Consider the following 20,594-nt stretch of genomic DNA (forward strand, 5'->3'; position numbering starts at 1 on the left):
GTTTCTGTATACATAATTTTATCCTCAGGCCTATTTGTTGTTAGGTAATAAGGAAAATCAAAACACACACGAAATATAACTGTTTATCAACTCCTTAGTTCTAAGTTAATTGGTGACTCATCAGTGGTATATAGTTCAACTGCCAGTTGGTCTGCTTACGCTAAATATCTTGGTCAATATTACGTATATAATGTATATAACACTATATAACGTATATTCAACTTGCGTTGTAACTTAAATGATTTTATTTTTGTTTTGCGATTGGTTACTCCGCAGCGTCGATAATTAATCCACCCGTTCAACCATTACTACATTAACAATGTCCCATATTTTTCAGGTTATAGCGGTGTAGTCTTGAGACCGAAGAGTACAGAAGAAGTGTCGGCTATTCTAAGAGTCTGCAATGAGAACAATCTAGCGGTGTGCCCTCAGGGCGGAAACACAGGGCTGGTGGGTGGTAGTGTTCCTGTTTTTGATGAAGTCATTATCTCAACGTCGTTAATGAATAAAATCATCAAAATAAATGATATACCAGGTGAGTTATCTGACTAGGCTAGACGGACCAAAGATCCCAGGGTTAAAATTGACCTGAGAATTAATTGTTTACCTGTTTTGGCGAGGCTTGACCGAAGATCCCAGCACAATGCGGGGTCGAGCGGGGATCTTCAGTCAAGCCTCGCTCTTGGGATCTTCATCGAGTTTAATGAGGGTTGAAATATTAACTAATAGTTGGGGGCCATGGAAAGGCCAGCAGTCAGTTTATATTTTATATGACTTGGAGTAATATGCCAACAATTACATACAAAAATATGTTACTTTGACAGATCCCTGATTGATTATGAACAGGTTATGAATTTTTTGTTTTATAAGTCTTAGCTTGGTATTATTAGAAGCGACAAATCTGAAAGAAATCCCCGTAGCCCTTTTCGCGATGATTTTGCAACCAACCAATCACGCAAACATTGATCATAAAAGAGTAGAGGATTATAGTAGGGGCAATATAGCAAAGATGCCTCACTTTCGGCACGTTTTTCCCATGTTATTCTTATGGGGAGCTTTTTTGGCCAGTTTTTTAAAGACTCTGCTCTCGGCTTATACAAGCCCATACAAATGTTCAATACTATTGTACAAGTTTGATATTATTTCTATGTTATGATTTATATGAAGAGAAAGTGATTGTGAAGGGTAGCTACAAACAATCGCATTATAGTGAGCAATGAAAGATGCTATGATAATTTGTATTGTTTTGGGTAAGTGCAAACCTAGACGCGCGTTTCAGTGTATAATAGTGGTGGTAACGAGAAAGCCTTACTTTTGTTTAAAGACTTTTTAATAATATACTCCCTCTGCTTCTAATACTGTAGACATCCCTACGACCAATCAACTCCAAACCACCACAACTACCAATCACTGGCAATCAATCTTAAAATTAATATGCAAATAGTTTTATTTAGCAAGGGCGAAGTATCGCATTAAGGTGTTGCATCAGGTGTTGAATTGGCGTAATACGAGTTGAGTTTATTCTGTAACCTAACCAATGGAATGGGCCTTGCGATTCATCATGTATTTGAGACGAGGTGATAATGCACGATTTGGTAAGAGTGGTATGTAGGTTGATTTTGTATTTAATAAAATTGTTGTAAAAATGTAAAAAGGTTTTCTTGGATATTGGAAGAAAATTAGATTTCATTAGAAACTCGTGAATGTTGTTTTCGTCGTTTGTTTGTTTGTAATTTATTGTTTTTTGTAATGTATTATTTTCTCTTGTGTTTTTTAAAGTCATTAGCTTAACGTTGTTTATTTTCTTTTCACAATGGTACAAGTATTTTTTCACTGTACATATTTATATTATTATAATGTAAATATTTATTTCACTCATATCTTGTTATACCTATAAAAATTGTCCATTTAAATTTTTAACAGTTTTATGAATCTTTGTTTTTCTCAATCAAGAATTATGTATACTTATCTTGTGGTTAATTATTTTTCCTGTCTTTAAAGATTTTATTAAAAATCTAAATACACATTCCACGATATAATCTAATATTATCCCCAGTTACTATTTCTATGACATAATTTTAAACTCTTAAGATGGATGTGAACATAAAATGTATTTGCATAAAAACTGTATAGTATATTAATAATATTAAATATTACGTTTACTGAATACGCGTTTGTTACGTTATAAATATTTTACAAGTATAACGAAAACCATAAGACTGATTTTTGTCGGAAAAACACATGTTGGGAAGAAAATTATATGTAATTTCAACAAAATATAGTGAAAAACAAATTGTGTTCAATTTCTTTCTGTTTTAATCTGGTGCGGTTATGCTTTTGCAGTTTTATAATGTTATACGCTATATAAATTTAATCATATTCTCCATGCTAAAAAATGACACATAGCCTGTTATTTTTTTGTCTGTTTAAAACAAACTTGTTCGATTAGATTAATAACTATGGTGTAAGACTAGCAGGAAAACAAAGTTTTAGTCTAAGATTTGCAATACAAATCATATATCACGGATGTGAGCTTGGAACTAATTATGAAGGAGGATATATAGACAAATATTCATAGCTAGTCTAAGCGATTCTTCGCCCCTGGCAGGTAGAGGCGGAGGCCCGAACCCATACCTGTTTTTCGAGGCTTGACTGAAGATCCCAGGACTAATGAGGGCTAGGGAGGGGATCCTGAGTCAAGCCTCGCCAAAATATTTTACGACCGACCCTTGATCAGGCTACCCTGGAATCTTCAGTCCTACAATCCTAATTCTAAGAATGTTTCAAAAATCACCTGTTAAACATTTATTTTACTTTCTCCCCTTATCTTCTATAAACTATAGAGTCCGATGTGTAACTCACTGACTCACTGACTGATCAGGTATACAAATATTTGGGCACTTCTAGACGGGCTAGGAAGTTGAAATTTGGTACGATGACGGGTCTCGGCCCCAAACCACCAGGGAAATTCCGAAAAGTGACATTTTCCCTTTTCAAATCTCCCAAAACAATTAAAAATGGCGGATTTTGAAAGATTTCGAATGTAAGGGTTTTTTTAAAACGTCCGTTGCGGCTCTCCATGTAAAACGGAGAGACCACATTGACGTTTATGTTAAACAAGCTTCAACTTTGTAATTACACATTTATTTCTATTTCCACCCCTTCACCCTTAGATATCACCAGATTTTTCCAATTTTGGGATTTTTATCTCAAATTTCTTTTTTTAAACTTCTGTTGTTGCTCAACCGAAGGTCCGATCGAAAAACGGAGAGCACTTACAGTCACAACTTTTTCCCGATTTACAACTTTGTGATTTAACATTTTTTCCCATCTCCAACCCTTCTTCAAATTCAGGCTTGAACTTGAAATGTTACCTTATTTTTCCTGTTTTTGGTGACTTTGGCTGCCCCGGAGTAGGGTAAAAAACAATTTGGGCAGTTTTGACTTTATAGTTCTCTTAACATATGTTAACATAGTTACTTCTTAGCCTAATTGGGGATGCTCACCTACCCTGCGTAACCCTGAAATAGGGGGGATGATTTTGGTAAAAATAGAAAATCCCGATTTTAAAGATTACCTTCAATTTAAAAGTACACAAATGTAAAATTATATGAATTTAAAGTAATGTTTCGTGTACTACTTTTTATAGTGTACATTTTAATCCATTAGGACTTTCACCTATTTTCACTCCAACCCCCTCAAAAAACCCCATTTTGATAGTTATGTCCTTGGACTTTGAGGATATGCCCACTTATCCACTTATATTAGAGCTAAAATTTTGAAATTTGGTAGGGGTGTTGGTTTTCGGCCCAAAAAACCTTCAAGATTTTCAAAAGTTCAATTTCCCTAATTTTACCCCCTTCCATGGATAAAAAATATCCCCCATGTTAATCTTATGGAAAATATTCGAGTGGAGAATAAAATGCGGTTTCAAGTATATTAAGGTAACCATTAAGTAAGTTAGTCATGGTCGTAAATCATAAGAAAATGTTTAATATTTAGAGAGCAATCTCATCTTAAGCCCCCCCCCTATAGTTATCCCCCTTAAGAAAGTTAATGTTCAACTGTTTCTGGACGTTCTAGATATTTTGAATTTTTTAGGTTTGATGGTCTAAAACATTAATTTTTTGAATTACAACCATTTTGAAAATCCCCATTTATGATAGTCCCTAATATTTTAACCCCCTCCCCCTCTTGCTGAAACGGGACAATTGGCAATAATAATACAGTTTCCAATAAATGTACTTTTAACTTTTCATGTTTTGAACGCAACAGCGTGATCGGCCTCCAAAAGGGGCGCCTTAATGATACCGATGATGTAAACCCCCTCCTCCCAACCACCAAAGGGGGCCTAAGATTATTTAAAATAGTTTACCTCCCTCTAACTCCTAAGATTATAACTTTATATCTATGCTTATTGAGCTAAAGACAGTTTTAGAGATTATGACTTAACAAATTTAATCCATTACAGCACCGGCCTCACATCGAGACTTTAACATGTCAAGATTTGTTTGGTTTGCACCACAAACAAGCCCTCTATGAAATACTTTGCAACTGCATTTATGATTATTTACTACAATCTTTTTGTTACTTCATATACCGCTTTACTTTGATCAACATTACTACAATCCTTCTTTGGATTAACATATTTAATTTGTACACATGGTTCCTTGGTTTTCTGGCCTCCCCGTGACGGAACTGGATATGCCATATAGTTTGTGGCTAACTGACAGGACAACTGACAGGAACAAAAATTAATCATGTTTCATTAATATGTACTAGTGGCTTGAAGGGACATAAGTCCCTGAAAAGCTCAAATGTAAAACAAACTATTGTAATACAGTATAAACAAACTTAAATAAATCGAATACATATATCAGATATATATTCCAGTACAACATATCTTTTGTTTAAAAAATAGTTTGTTGTTTGTCTTTGTTTGCTTTTGTTGATGTTATTTTTAATAAATAATTTAAATTACTCCAAAGGTTTAACTCTGCTAAAGGCAGCAAACATGTTTGTGAATAAATATTAGTATACTAAGGCAGCTTTGGTCTTTTGATAATAAAAAAGGCTTTCCTGATTAAAATATTGGAAATTGTCTTCGTCATATATGAAAAGGCAAATAAAGGTGTGTTGAGATAAGCTTAGTTCTTAGTTTAAACCGCTAAATTAGCACCCCGACCCAGTTATTATTTCTAAGTGCATGCTCCTTTTGTAAACACTACAATAAATCTCAAATTAAAAATGTTAGTAAGTATACAAAAAAGTATAGAATAAATCTTTAACAAATGTTTTGAAATCAAAACAAAGCAGAAGTTTTCAACAATCTTGAATCGATTATTATTTAGTCAATGTAGTTATATCATGTTAAACATTCCTTCAACACAAAAATAACCGTTAAGTTAGAAGAAAAAAAAACTTCATAATTTTTTTCAGCAATTCTAAGTTTAATTCCTTTGATTTGAGCCATCTCCTATGATTCTACTACTTATCATACGCTTAACAAATTTACTTAAAAATACACAAGTTTTCCAATTGCACAGTAAAAAAATTGATTTCAACATTCTAGGACGTAACTAAAAAGTATTTATTATTATAGGTAGGCCTAAAGTTATCCCTGATTTTATATAGTAGGCTATACAGTACATTGCAGAATTGACTGGCAAATAGTCCAGTCAAGGAATGAGGTGTAGAGTGCGTGAGCAGGTAACTAAGCGATTCCTTCAGAAACTTGTTCAGGGGGCTTAGGGTGTTAACATACCAAAAGTCCTGACTCCTAGGTGGTGAGCCAGGGGGTGGAGGGGGGAAAAAGGGGGGGAGAAAGGTACGCATTTTGGGTTTTTTGATTATATCTCGAAAACTATCAACTTTTTGTATACTATAGTAAATTATAAAATTGAAGAAGATTAAATTATCTACAAGAAAAGTATATAATGTGTTTATTTTGGTTCAACAGATTACGAGTTATAACTTATTTAATTAATATCTTATTAAAATACTCCTTCCATAAGAAATACATGTAAATTAGTATGTGAAATGGGGCGAATCCTATCCGCCCAAAGGAAATATAACTGATATTCTGGAAATCTTGACAAAATTTCCCAGTAATTTGACACTTTAATCATTAAAATTGATCCAAAATTAAGGCGAGGGCGAGGTAACAAAATGTCGAGTTTTGGTGTTTTTTATTGGAAATATAAAAAAAAACCCTCAAATCATCCCGTTTTTAAACGTTCACCCTTGCTTTAATTTTTGACAAAATTTCATGATTAAAGTGTCAAATTACTGGAAATTTTGTCAAGATTTCCAGAATATCAGTTATATTTCCTTTGGGCGGATAGGATTCGCCCCATTTCGCATACTAATTTACATGTATTTCTTATGGAAGGAGTATTTTAATAAGATATTAATTAAATAAGTTATAACTCGTAATCTGTTGAACCAAAATAAACACATTATATACTTTTCTTGTAGATAATTTAATCTTCTTCAATTTTATAATTTACTATAGTATACAAAAAGTTGATAGTTTTCGAGATATCATCAAAAAACCCAAAATGCGTACCTTTCTCCCCCCCTTTCCCCCCCCCCTCCACCCCCTGGCTCACCACCTAGGAGTCAGGACTTTTGGTATGTTAACACCCTAAGCCCCCTGAACAAGTTTCTGAAGGAATCGCTTAGTTACCTGCTCACGCACTCTACACCTACTTTTGGATCATTCATTGACTGGACTAAAATGAGTAATCCAAATGTAATATTGCTTACTGGTTTGATGATTAATCACGATCAGCTGTATTGAAGTAAACAAAAATCAGCAGTAAATGGCTTCTAATGCATTTCTTATGGAGAACATTTTACGTTATATCCAATTTTGTGTTAAAATTTAGGGAATTGCACTATTTTTCCCGCCGTCACAGGATCGAGACCTTTAATTTGAGCCCTCTCCCATCGTTCTACGACTTCCCAGTCGCCCACAATTTTGACGCAAAGAATCAGCTTACGTAATTAATATATAGATAGAATAGATACTGTATATAAATGTTTACTACAATCTGCTTACTTTTTAAACTACAAATGTTATAAAACAATATTACTTCCACCAATATAATCGCCATCTTTTACTATTTCCATTTGACCAAAAACCATTAAAACTCAATCTGCCGACTTCACTTACCAACTATAATGCTAATTAGCCACCATCCCCTCAGCGAGCCAAAGGCGAGTCTAATTATGTGTAACTCACTGACTCACGGGTGACACAAATGTTTGAGCACTCCAGAAGTGCTAGGGAGTTGAAATTTGGCACGCTTCTTGGTCTTGGGCCCAAACCACTAGGAAAATTATGAAAAGTGACATTTTCAAATTTGAAACCCCCCGAAATCTCGAGTCCCCCCCCCCCATTTTCTTCTTATGGGGAATAGCATTGAAAGTGGCCGACTTTGGTGTGCTCATCTCAACCGTTTAGAAATATGCTAGAGACTTGAAATTTGACAGCATTGTAGTACGTGATCTCAAATTAACAGTGGAATTTGCAAAAGTCCCATTTTCAAATTTTATCCCCCCCAAAAATCCAAAATGGCGGACCTCTGAAAACGACAAAACACGTTTTTTTTATACGACTTTAACTCAAAAAACTGTAAGAGCTAGCAAAGATTTGAAAGAATATCCATGTCAGGAATTAAATTTTCTACAAAACCCTCTTGGGCGTTTTCCAAAAAAACACACCCCTTCACCCCTAAAAACGCCCTACTTTAAAAAATTGGTAAAATTCTTTCAAATTTTTAATGGCTTTCGTTACTTTTTCTTACCTACTTAAAATGTTTTAGCAAATATTATTAATGCTTTGTGTTCTCCTTTGTTTACTTTAAATTAAAGTATTTTCATGTTTTTTTCGTAACTTTAGTCCTTGACCCCAAAATTTAAATTTAAAGTCAAAATTTGAAATATTTTACCACTTATACGAGCCCCATGTTATTCTTATGGGGAATCACATTGAAAGTTGCCGACTTTAGTATGCTCATCTGAACCGTTTAGAAACGTGCTAGAGACTTGAAATTTGAAGAGGATGTGGAACCTCACCCTAAATTACCCAGACAATTTCCAAAGTCCCATTTTCAAATTTTAATCCCCCCCCCAAAAAAATGCAGAATGGCGGACATATGAAAAAGTCCAAACACGTTTTATTAAACTTTTATACTTTTACTTTTATACTTTCTTATTAAATGGCGACCATACAAAGTAGGTATTTTAAGCCAAGTATGAATGGCTATAACTACAAAACGGTAAGAGCTAGCAAAGATTTGAAAGAATTTTCATGGTCAGGTTTTTATACAAAACCCTCTTAGGTTCTTTTCAAAAATCCACACCCCTTACTCATAAAAAACGCCCTACTTACAAGAATTAGTGAATTTCTTTCAAATTTTTAATGGTTTTCGCTACTTTTACCTACATAAGTATATGTTTTTTGCAAATATTATTAATGCTTTGTAACTTACTTAACTTATTAATGCTTTCTCCTTTGTTTACTTTAAATTTTAGCCACAACATGTTTTTTTCGTAAATTTACTCCTCGGCCCACAAAATATAAGTTAAATGTCAAAATTTGAAATATTTTACCACTTTTACGAGGTTATAACAGCTTCTCGACCTATTCACAAGGTTTACTGTACTAGAGCTAATACGATGGTATCAATATAATACCCCCGCCGCAGCAAACCTGCAGACTAAGCGAATTTCAACTTGTCTGATTACATATTTACTAAAATACTTCTATAAATAAGACATATTTATTCCCAATTTAAATAACATTAGATAGGCTATAACGAGTACTTAGGTTTGCTGCTACGGGGAAGGTAAACAGTGTTTTATGACCAAACGTCAATAGTATAAGATGAAATAAATAAGTTTGCCAAATTTGATCAACATATATCCATAAACAAGTAAACTACAACAGTTTTCATTTTCTCCATAAGAATAACATGGGAATTATAAATTAGCATTTTTTTTAATTTTCTCCGTGACCGTTAGGCATACAACAATGCTTCAATATACTAAATTATTTCTTTTTTTAAGCTCTACAAAATGGTTGGGAAAGAAATTCTAAAATTTTATGTTTTTAGGGTCAAAAATGGGAAAAACCCATTTTTACCCCATAAAACCCCCCATTAACCCCTGTTCCCATGGTCCGATTATGCTGGATCGCGAACTCGTTCGAATAAATGTAGGTTTACACATTTGTACCAAATTTCATCAAAATCGGATCATTTTTGCTCGAGTTATCGCGACGGACACATATATATATATGAATTTGAACGGATGGTGTTTTTGGTCTCTAGGGACCTCAAAACGAAAAAAAAATCGGTCCCGCGTCCAGGTCTTACCATGAGTACTACGGTAATAGCTTATTCCCTATATGGGAAATTCGCTAAAAAGGACCATATAAAAATTCACCCCTTCCAAAATCCGTTTCCCTCTTATAGCCACCACAGGTGCATCGGTCTATATCACGTTTACCCACTTCTAGATTAGCTGGAGATCTGAAAGTTTGGCACGATTGTAGGTCTTGGGCCCAAACAACCTAGAAAATTCACAAAAGTGACACTTTCCAGTAATACCCCCCCCCCTTTATTTACGAATCCCCCCATGTTATTCTTATGGAAAATTATTTTAGGTTTCTGACTTTGGAATGGGGATAAGAAACCATTTAAAAACAAGGTAGAGACTTGAAACTTTTTTTGGAGGCCGTCTTAGTCCTGATCCTGAACCACCTAGAAACAAAAAAAAAACTTTTATTTTTAGATTTTAAACCTCTAAAAAAATATTTTGGAAAATACCAATTTTTGAGAAAACGTTTTTTCTTATACCTTTTAAAAGTAATAGTCTTCAGTTATACCAAGGAATACTTAAAAAATATATATACTAAATTTAACCTCCCTCCCCAAAATTGAACCCTCCAGTATTTCTCTATAACACTCTTCAGGTTCATTGGACTAAATTATTATAGACAGGCAAAATACTTGACATGTAACAGGATTGTTGCCTCAAAGTTCCAACATAAAAAATGTTTAAATCTTAACGCTATTTTTATTTGTCTTGGCTTCTTGACCTTGGTCTTTCATCCCCCCCACCAGAAGTTTCTAATTCCCCCTATGTTTTTTTATGGGCAATAAGCTCGAGAGTGGCTTACTTTGGTATACTGATCTGTCCAGTTTAGAAACGTGCTAGAAACTTGAAATTTGCCAAGGATGTAGTTAGTAATCTAATAAGCCACCACCCTACAATGGGGGCCTGGGGCCTTGTAACCCCCAGCGAGCACAAGGCGAGTTTACTTTATACCCCCTATACCATTGTACAGTACCTTGCCATTTCATGTGCCTAAGGATACCCTAAGACAATTTATTGGTCAAACATGAAGTGATTACGTATTGTATGCTGTTTTACTGTTCTAGATTGCCTAGAATTCCAGGTTGGCTGTGTTTTGAAGACATCAGAAAAACCTTGAAAGTAACAAACTGATTATATTGTTTCTTATAAATCTCTATTGTTGTTTCAGGAAGCATAGTATGCCAGGCAGGCTGTGTGTTGGAGACATTAGACAATGCCTTGGCAGAACACGGACTGATGATGCCTCTAGACCTCGGGGCCAAGGGCAGCTGTCACATCGGAGGCAACATCGCCACCAATGCAGGAGGTCTGAGATTGCTGCGCTACGGCAGCCTGCAAGCTAATACACTCGGCCTTGTTGCGGTATAGAATTTCGTTCCTCTAGTGAAGGAGAATTGAATAATGATGAATAGATATTTTAAACCCATTGAATTGTTGTACTTGTCATTAAAAGACTGATTAAAATAATACTGTAAATTAATTTGGTGCTTTACAGGTTAAGGCTGATGGGCAAGTGATAGACTGTATGAACACCCTCAAGAAGGACAACACAGGATACCATCTGAAACACCTGTTCATCGGCTCTGAAGGAACTCTTGGATTAGTCACTGAGGTTGCAATCCAGTGTCCTCCGAAACCTCAGTCTGTCAGTTTAGCACTACTAGGTAGGTAATCTAAAGGAATTCTTGGATTAGTCACTGAAGTTGCAATCCATTGTCCTCCAAAAACTCAGTCTGTCAGTTTGGCACTACTAGGTAGGTAATCTGAAGGATCTCTTGGATTAGTCACTGAAGTTGCAATCCATTGTCCTCCAAAAACTCAGTCTGTCAGTTTGGCACTACTAGGTAGGTAATTTGAAGGAACCTTTGGACTAGTCCTGAGGTTTAAATGAAATTAAATGAAAATTAAATAAATATATATTCTTTATTGAGGTGAACTTAGGACCTCACGGTCCTTTCTTACAGTTAACCTCTGAGGTTGCAGTCCAATGTCCTCCAAAACCTCAGTCTGTCAGTAGTTTAAGTTTACATTACCAGGGAGGTAATATGATAATACGCCTTGCACAGCCACTGTCGGCCCTCCATTGTCTTTTTAACCTTAGTCTTTCAGGTTACCACTAATAGGTATGTAATATGTAGATACTTTTCGCATATAATCACTCATGAGGTTATCCATTGTTCCCCCGAATCACAGGATATCAGTTTAATCTTGTTCTTTCACATTTATTTACATTAAGCTGCTATTGATTCTGTAAAGTATGAACTTACAAATTTTACCGTATTCAAATATTCTTTGTTGTAACAACATTTGTGTTTTCTGTAGGTGTTGTTGACTTTGACCACGCATTGAAAACTTTCCGCTTGGCTCGCTCTATGCTTTCTGAGATCCTTTCTTCCTGTGAACTTATAGATGAGAACTGCATGCAACCTGTAGTCAACACACTTGGTGTTCGTAACCCATTGAGCGAACATCCGTTTTATGTGCTAATAGAGGTGTAGTATCTCTGATGTTTTCTAGTTGTCAACCTGTTTTATGCATGATACAAATATTTTAACATCAATTGGATTATTCAAAGGGCCTAGAATCAAAACTAATGACCAATTCTATAACAATTCTGTCCAATTAAGGATATAACTAGGAGCACAAGGGCCAAGGTTTTTAGGATAGCAGGCTTACCTGAATGAGAAGGAGTACAAATAACTTGCGCAAGAAACACAAAACTCTAGTATATTTCACTGTCACTGACAGCATGTTAACTGAGGGCGAGAGAGTTTTCTACAGAAATGTACTAGATTTTTGTGTATATAGTCTAAAGTTTTGTGTGTTTGTGCCAGTTTGGTCTGTTTTCCATACAAATATGTTTTGTTAATTGTTATTAATGTTAAACAATTTTGGTACGGTAATTTACTGACATTTTACTTGTAGTAGATTACATTTTGCCATTATTGATAAGAATATTTTGGTTTAAGGTGTCAGGGTCCAACGCAGCCCATGATGAAGAGAAGCTGAATGCCTTCCTGGAGAGTGCGATGGAAGATGAGATCGTTGCTGATGGAACTGTGACCAATGAACCTTCGCGAATGCAGGTCGGTGCTGAATAAGATACCAAAACATCTTAGTTTAATTTTAAAATCCATTAATTTTACTCACAGGTAAAAAGGTTCCTTTGTAAATTTAGCTATATCAACCTAATTTTCAAAATGTTGGAAAATTATATGATTCTTACTGTAACTGTCGTACCATCATTGTATAAATACTTCTTAACCCATTGCTTGAAAACTCAAATTCCAAATATAATAGAAGTTTTCAAATTCTAGAGAGCCTAATTTAATCTGTTTGTAAAAATTAGTGCTCAAATTAGCCTTGATCAAAAGAAAAATGAGCAATATTATTTTTGTTGTTGCCTGTGCTCTTGAGTAAGATGTTCGTGTGTCACCACTGCCATCTTGTGTGGAATTCGAACAACTTACTCACGAACATTGGCAACAACATTCAAAGGTAATCTATATGTAATTAAGTCTTGAAACAAATCTGTATTTTTAAAACCAAAGTAGATAGAAATAGTCTGTTTGTGGCAATAACTGTTAACAAATATTCCGCAATTTTGTACATTAAAAACATTTTTTAATCCCACCAACAGGGTAGGTGGTAGGGGGTGACTTATTTCTTTCAAATAGCACTCTATTGAGTGGCCTCATTTTGAAGGGTTTGTCAAATGAAACTCAATGATGCAAATCCAAGGTGGATATCTCACCCCTATCCAAAATGGCGGGTATTCCAAAATGGGTACTTTTTCACATAAATCAAATTCCGATCATCATCCGATCGTGATGCAACTTTGGGAAGTTGTTATATACAACCCCGGGAAGCTTTGTGTGAAATAAAATTTTGGAAATCTCCTCAGTGCCCTGACCCATTGGTCTTTAAAGTTCCCATGTTATTCAAATAAATGAATGCCGATGCTTGATGGCATTCTGTGTGTGCACACCTTAAATTTAAGACCAAATATAAATCCAATGGCACACGAATAATAGTGAAGAAACTAATAACCAATGTAATATAAGTGACAATTTTAAATGGCAAATTTAAGGGAGAAGAAGTTCTCTTGCCACATATTCCAACGACCCTCACAGATATGCCCTAGGAACCTTAACCTAACCTTACCTTAACCTACCCTTGACCTACCTTTGACCTTAACCTTTGAACAACATTAACTCACCATCACCAACAATGAACTTCAAACAAAGGATGCCCTATGAATTCAAACGTTTACAGTTTCCTGTGCGTCTTACTTTTGCGATAACTATAAACAAATATCAAGGGCAATCACTGCAAGTATGTGAATTAGACTTAACAAATCCATGTTTCTCACATTGACAACTTTATGTGCCCTGCTCTCGCGTTGGAAAACAAAATATTCTATTTTTTTACCCACCAAACGAAAAACAAAAAATATTGTTTACAAAAAAATACTTGATTAAATGTTTTGAAGCGAAATGAGGTTTTTTTTAATTGAAAAATAACAAAAACTGGAGTGCTCTAAAAATAAAAAAGACCTTCCAGAAATTCAATATGGAATGGTAAACTTTCTTGAAATCGCAGCAACGCGCGACGGGCAAGCTAGTTATGTTAGCCTGAGTTTCAAAATCCAAATTGAATCTGTTGAGGATTGTTTCTATTCTTTTAAGTGTCGACTTAGAGACAACAGACGAAGAACAACTTACAAATGGGTAGAGTGCTGGAGAAGAGACACGATTAACCATTGGATTTTGAAACTGAGGATATTTATCCCAGCATTTACACAAGGACTTTTAAAATGTAGATTTAAAACCAATGACGACGTTCACTACATACTCTATCATCCAGTCAAGAAAAAGGGGCTCGGCACAACTAATGTAGCGGGAGTGTGTCTACTGCAATGTCTTTAGACAGCTGTGTTTTGTTTTTCTTAGTATTTATTTCGTTACAAGAAAAGATTGTTATTCTTAGGTTGTCGGTTACGCATCACTAAAATAAATTAATTACAATTTACAAAAACAAATGTTAATTATTAAAATTCTTATGTTATTCTTGCGGAGAGTAAAAATTGTTGTAGTTTGCTCGTTAATGGATATATTTTAATCAAATTTGGTAAATGATTTATTTTTTACCAAGCTATAACAATTAACAAAAAAAAAACGCACTTTATTACAACCCCACCCCATTATTTAAGAAGTATTTATACAATGATGGTACGACAGTTACAGTAAGAATCATATAATTTTTCATATAATTTACTTTTTTTAGTAAATTGTAATTAATTTATTTTAGTGATGCGTAACCGACAACCTAAGAATAACATGAATAATGCCATCACGAAGGAAAAAACATACCGGAATGAAGAAAAGATTGTACATTTTAAACTTACTGAATGAAAGAAAGTTGATGCAAAACTTAAACTCTTAACTTATGAATGTATTAACTTTCAACTTAAAGTAAAGCAGGTAACCAACAATAAATTTAAATAATCCACGGATTTCACGATAATTAGGTTTAAGGAGTACCTAGGTTTGCTGCTACAGGGGGTGGGGTTGTAATAAAGTGCGTTTTTTTTTTTGTTAATTGTTATAGCTTGGTAAAAAATAAATCATTTACCAAATTCGATTAAAATATATCCATTAACGAGCAAACTACAACAATTTTTACTCTCCGCAAGAATAACATAAGAATTTTAATAATTAACATTTTTTTTTGGAATTTTGTCTGTAACTGTATCTTTGTAAGGCATACAACCTTCAATATACTAAATTATTTGTTTTTAAAGCTCTAAAAAATAAGAATTAACGTATGTTTATTTGTTTGTACCAAATTTCATAACAATCGGATCATTTTTGCTCCAGTTGTCGTGCTAACGGAAATATATATGAATTTGAACGTATGGTGTTTTTGGCCTGGATCAAAATAGAAAATCGTTCCTGGGTCTAGGTCATACGTGAGACCTTCGGTAATAGCTTATTCCCTTTATGGGAAATTTACTCAAATGAATAACTGTCATGTAAATCATGGTTTATAGCTATAGTTGAACTTAATTAATGTTGGAACTAAATTTATTTCAGCTCAGTATAACGTTTTATTGACACAGTGGACTTGACTGGCTTGATATTAATGATATTAGGATGTTTTTATACCTCCATTTATTGAATCAAAGTTTATTAATAGCCTTTATCATGAATAATCATATACATACTACTTTTGATTTTCTTAAACATACAGTCAAGTCTGAAAACTCTCCCACTTGTATTTTTTTGCTAACATGTAAAAAATGTGTACAACAATTGCAAACAAACTCTACGCCAGTATTATTTACGACTTTGTGAGCAACCATGGCAGTGAACTGTAGAACTCGGTAGCTTCAATAGGTACAGTACATAATACACCGTCTTTGTCATTTGGACGTAGCAAAACTTGCGGACATTAAGACGTGAACTCGTGATTCACACATATTTGATGATTGATGAGGTAATCAGCCAAAACTATAACCATGATTTTTCAAGTGACTGTGTGTTACTTAATTTGTGGTATAATATGTTTGCAGACTATCTGGCAGTTGAGGGAGAGGATTGCCGAAGCCCTGCTGAGGAATGGATTCGTTTACAAGTACGATGTTTCACTGCCACATAACAGCTTCTATCAACTGATACCTGTCCTGCAAGACAAACTAAAAGGAACCGATGCTAAAATTGTCTCAGGCTATGGACATTTAGGTGGGACAGCTACTTGTTTCATCCATGTCTGTATAAATACATAAAAAAATTACTTATCTCTAAAACAGCTTTTTAGAAAACAATTTCAATTAGCCTAATATAAAACCAGAAATGTTGGCTCCACAATGATAGATCAGTTGATTTTTTAGGTTTAAAACTGGACTCAACTATTCTTGATCTCTGCGCTTGAAATAAATAAGTTTAGCTCCAGCTGCTCCTAGTACGTAACCCAATTAATTCAAGTATTCGCTATTCAAACTGTTCATCTGTCGTCTTTGTTCTCAAATACGAAACAAATCAGTTTTTCATTCTTGGTAAGGATTCTGTTTATCTTCACTCAATTTTGGCCTGATCCTTAGAGCATTATCATAAAATTAAATTTATCATACACAATTTCTTTATGTAAATTTCTTTACTCTTATGACGGAATAGCTTCTGGATCATTAAAGTAAGACAAGATTAAGTTTATATTACCTGTGATTCAATTGTTTACACAGGATCGTTTGAATGTGGCCAAGGTAAAATAAACCCATTTTCAATATATTTCCAGTTCTAGGCCTCTATTTTAACTCTATGTCCATTACCAAATATAAACAAGTAGTGTCACTATAATTTTTACTTTTTTAAAAGTCTATAGCTGGAAAAGCCTCATGATGTGATTAAACACTTACGCCCTATTTTCATTATGTCTGTCTCTATTTGTAATAGTATTTATTTATTATCATGTTTAATTTTAACTAGGTGATGGGAACCTGCACCTGAACATCTGTGCGCCTCAGTTCAGCCCAGAGCTGCTGGCCAAGATAGAACCGTTTGTCTATGAGTGGATAAGTGAGCGAGGAGGCAGCATCAGTGCTGAACACGGCATCGGCTTCAAGAAGACCAAGTTCTTACGATACTCCAAGTCTGACGCAGCCATCCACACCATGAGACAGATCAAACAGCTCATGGATCCCAAGGGCATTCTCAACCCCTACAAAGTTCTGCCTATGGAATAGTTTCTGTATCACTCAAAAATTGGCTGATACAACTTACCATTTTGTCATCTGATATGAAACTAAGGTATAAATTACAGATAGGTTGTGTAATGAGGTTAAACTATTAAAGAAGACCTCAGTTTACCTGATGTTGGTAGAGGAAAGGAATCACTTTATTAGTTGATAAAAACCGTCGATTACCACAGAACAGCTAGACGTTGGCTGTTGACGGCCTTTTTCTACTTTTTCGTAACCGCTGTCCAATCTGAGGTGTGTGTGTGTTTGATGTCGGCTGCTTGATCCTCAGGCCGTGAAGAAGGAAGTCGGCCATTCCTGACTGTGACTTTGTGCTAGTCTGAGTTCGCCCCGTCTTCGTGCCTTATTCGCTGTTTACGCTCGTTTCGACTTGAACAGTTTCACGTGTTCGAGTATCGGTACGTAATTTTGCGTTTCGAATAGCAAGTTGATTTTGTGCGTGTGTGATTAGAGAGTTTGTTTAGTAAGTTACAGAAGTATTTTTAGTTAACCTATATTTGATATTTCTCCCACCAGTGTTCATTGAAAACTCTGTTGTAATTCGATGGCGTGACTTCAGCTCTAGCCCTACTATATGCTATTGCTATATAACCACGACAATTGCTGAGGAGTCGTAGTTGGTGATACCCTCTTAAAACGTTCTAAAATTCGTATTGGGACCTTCCTTATAATTTTTACCCATTTTGAATTTCGTGTGACGTCCACAAATTTGTCCCGGCGGCACAGGTTTCTGCTTGCCTAGTTTGGAAAAAGTTTGCTTAAGTTGTCCACGTGACGAAGTAGAAGTTTTAGTTTTGTTTTCACGTTTAATAAATAGTTTTATTTCTTCGTTTCAACCTTTTGTTTTTTACTGGAAACTTAGGACAAATTTGTGTCTAGTGACACTTTATGTTGTTCTGAGCTCTGATTAACCAATACTATCAATACTGAGGCTATCCTAATCACTATCGACTCCTGTGAAATCCCAGCAACCCGACTCGAGCGATTCCTGGGACTTCGTCGATTTTTGAGGTGGCGGAATTTCCAGCGTTACCATACGAGTTTTCGTGGGCAGAAAATTTGCGACACACTTGTATTTTTCAAGTGCCTTGAACAATCTAAGTCTTTTTTTTTGTGATTTAACCATGTTTCTCTTAGTCTTCACTGTAAGACTTATTTGTCAGCCAAAAACACGTACTGTTAGTTTACTTTGTTATTAATGTTTACAGTTACAGTAGTACTCCAACCATCCAAATCACTTACAGAAAGAATTTTAAAACCTCAGTAATAAGAGTGTCGTATTGCGAGCGCCACGGCTTAATTAGTAGTGCGAGCGCCGAGGCCATAAATCTGGTAAGGGTCTGCTCAATGAAGCATAAATGACAAGAAGTGTTGTATATAGTTGGACTTAACACAAGCCTCTGTGGTTGGCTCAGCGCAGTGGTCCCTTTTTCTGGTCCCTTTTTCAGGTCCCTCGTGGCACATGTACAAGTTCGGAGAGCCAGCTGTTAGGTTTGGTTTGGTTAGGTTAGGTTTGGATTAGTTAGGTTAGGTTAGGTTAGGTTAATAGCAAACTTTTATGCTATTATTATTAGGTATATGAATGCTCTTAAAACACTAAGTTTAAGAACAGGTTTCAAAAGCTCGCATATATGGACGCAGATGCGCCACGACATGGATAATTTGACGAGTATAAGCGTACACTTGCTTTATCCGGTTCGCTGTCAAAACTGTCACAACATAGGCAGGTAGTACACGCGGCGCTCGCCCCACCCGGCGCTCGGCCAGATTGTTATAAGAACTGCAATTAATGCATCCATTTGCTTGATTGGATTTTTCCATAAATATCTCCTTTCACATGTTAGGTTTATTCCCTAAAATAACATTAGTATTGTTACTGCAATGTCTTTAGACAGCTGTGTTTTGTTTTTCTTAGTATTTGTAAACTTACTGAATGAAAGAAAGTTGATACAAAACTTAAGTATTAACTTTTAATTTAAAGTAAAGCAAGTGACCAACATACTAATCCACGGATTTCACGATATGGTAGCAGAGCGTGGTTAAGAGAACGAAATAAATACTAAGAAAAACAAAACACAGCTGTCTAAATGCATTGCAAGTAGACACATTCACGCTACATTAGTTGTGCCGAGCCCCTTTTTCTTCACTGGATGATAGAGTATGTAGTGAACCTCGTCATTGGTTTTAAATCTACGTTTTAAAAGCCATGGGTGTATATGCTGGGATAAATATCTTTTTTGAGTTTCAAAATCCCAATTGAATCTGTTGAGGATTGTTTCTCTTCTTTAAGTGTCGACTTAGAGACGACAGATGAAGAACAACTTACAAAGGGGTAGAGTGCTGGAGAAGAGACTCGATTAACCATTGGATTTTGAAACTGAGGATATTTATCCCAGCATTTACACAAGGACTTTTAAAATGTAGATTTAAAACCAATGACGACGTTCACTACATACTCTATCATCCAGTCAAGGAAAATGGGCTCGGCACAACTAATGTAGCGGGAGTGTGTCTACTGCAATGTCTTTAGACAGCTGTGTTTTGTTTTGCTTAGTATTTATTTCGTTACAAGAAAATATTGTACATTTTAAACTTACTGAGTGAAAGAAAGTTGATGCAAAACTTTAAACTCTTAACTTATGAATGTATTAACTTTCAACTTAAAGTAAAGCAGGTAACCAACAATAACTTGAACTAATCCACGGATTTCACGATAATTAGGTTTAAGGAGTACCTAGGTTTGCTGCTACAGGGGGTGGGGTTGTAATAAAGTGCGTTTTTTTGTTAATTGTTATAGCTTGGTAAAAAATAAATTATTTACCAAATTCAATTAAAATATATCTATTAACGAGCAAACTACAACAGTTTTTACTCTCCGTAAGAATAACATAGGAGTTTTAATAATTAACATTTTTTGGAATTTTGTCCGTAACTGTAACTTTGTAAGGCATACAACCTTCAATATACTAAATTATTTGTTTTTTAAGCTCTAAAAAATAAGAATTAACGTATGTTTATTTGTTTGTACCAAATTTCATAACAATCGGATCATTTTTGCTCCAGTTATCGTGCTAACGGAAATATATATGAATTTGAACGTATGGTGTTTTTGGCCTGGATCAAAAAAGAAAATCGTTCCTGGGTCTAGGTCATACGTGAGACCTTCGGTAATAGCTTATTCCCTTTATGGGAAATTTACTCAAATGAATAACTGTCATGTAAATCATGGTTTATAGCTATAGTTTGCAACCTCAGGGTTTTTAGGTTCGTGCTTGGAACTCTCTTTAATTTCCAATTTCCTTGCTAATCTTTTAATTTGAAATTTTTTTTTTACTAAATAATTTTATATCGAATTTGGATAAGATTGTTCTAAAACAAAAGTCTTTACTTGAATCAAGATTTTAGGCTATATAAATTTTAACAGTTATGAGGCTACTCGATCCACCTCAGA

The 20,594-nt window shown here is 34.9% G+C and overlaps 1 protein-coding gene across 3 annotated transcripts in view; it reads left to right on the forward strand.

Moving 5' to 3' along the window:
* The window catches only part of LOC128985791 (D-2-hydroxyglutarate dehydrogenase, mitochondrial-like), a 54,535-nt gene that overhangs the window by 18,163 nt on the left and 15,778 nt on the right, over window positions 1–20,594 (forward strand). For 2 of the 3 annotated variants that reach the window (XR_008490073.1, XR_008490074.1), the window contains 7 exons: window positions 338–535; window positions 10,556–10,749; window positions 10,883–11,051; window positions 11,710–11,879; window positions 12,357–12,473; window positions 15,962–16,130; window positions 16,872–17,192. Coding sequence is in view for 1 of the 3 variants with exons in the window: in XM_054405669.1 (XP_054261644.1) it covers window positions 338–535; window positions 10,556–10,749; window positions 10,883–11,051; window positions 11,710–11,879; window positions 12,357–12,473; window positions 15,962–16,130; window positions 16,872–17,128 (1,274 nt within the window). In the remaining 2 variants the exon portion in view is untranslated. Of the gene's footprint in view, window positions 1–337; window positions 536–10,555; window positions 10,750–10,882; window positions 11,052–11,709; window positions 11,880–12,356; window positions 12,474–15,961; window positions 16,131–16,871; window positions 18,405–20,594 lie in introns of those variants that run through there. The other variant, XM_054405669.1, reaches the window with a different exon arrangement.

Source organism: Macrosteles quadrilineatus, unplaced genomic scaffold, assembly GCF_028750875.1.
Source record: "Macrosteles quadrilineatus isolate MER2022 unplaced genomic scaffold, UCM_ALF_1.0 Scaffold_2__2_contigs__length_208266976, whole genome shotgun sequence".
Lineage (NCBI taxonomy): Eukaryota > Metazoa > Arthropoda > Insecta > Hemiptera > Cicadellidae > Macrosteles > Macrosteles quadrilineatus.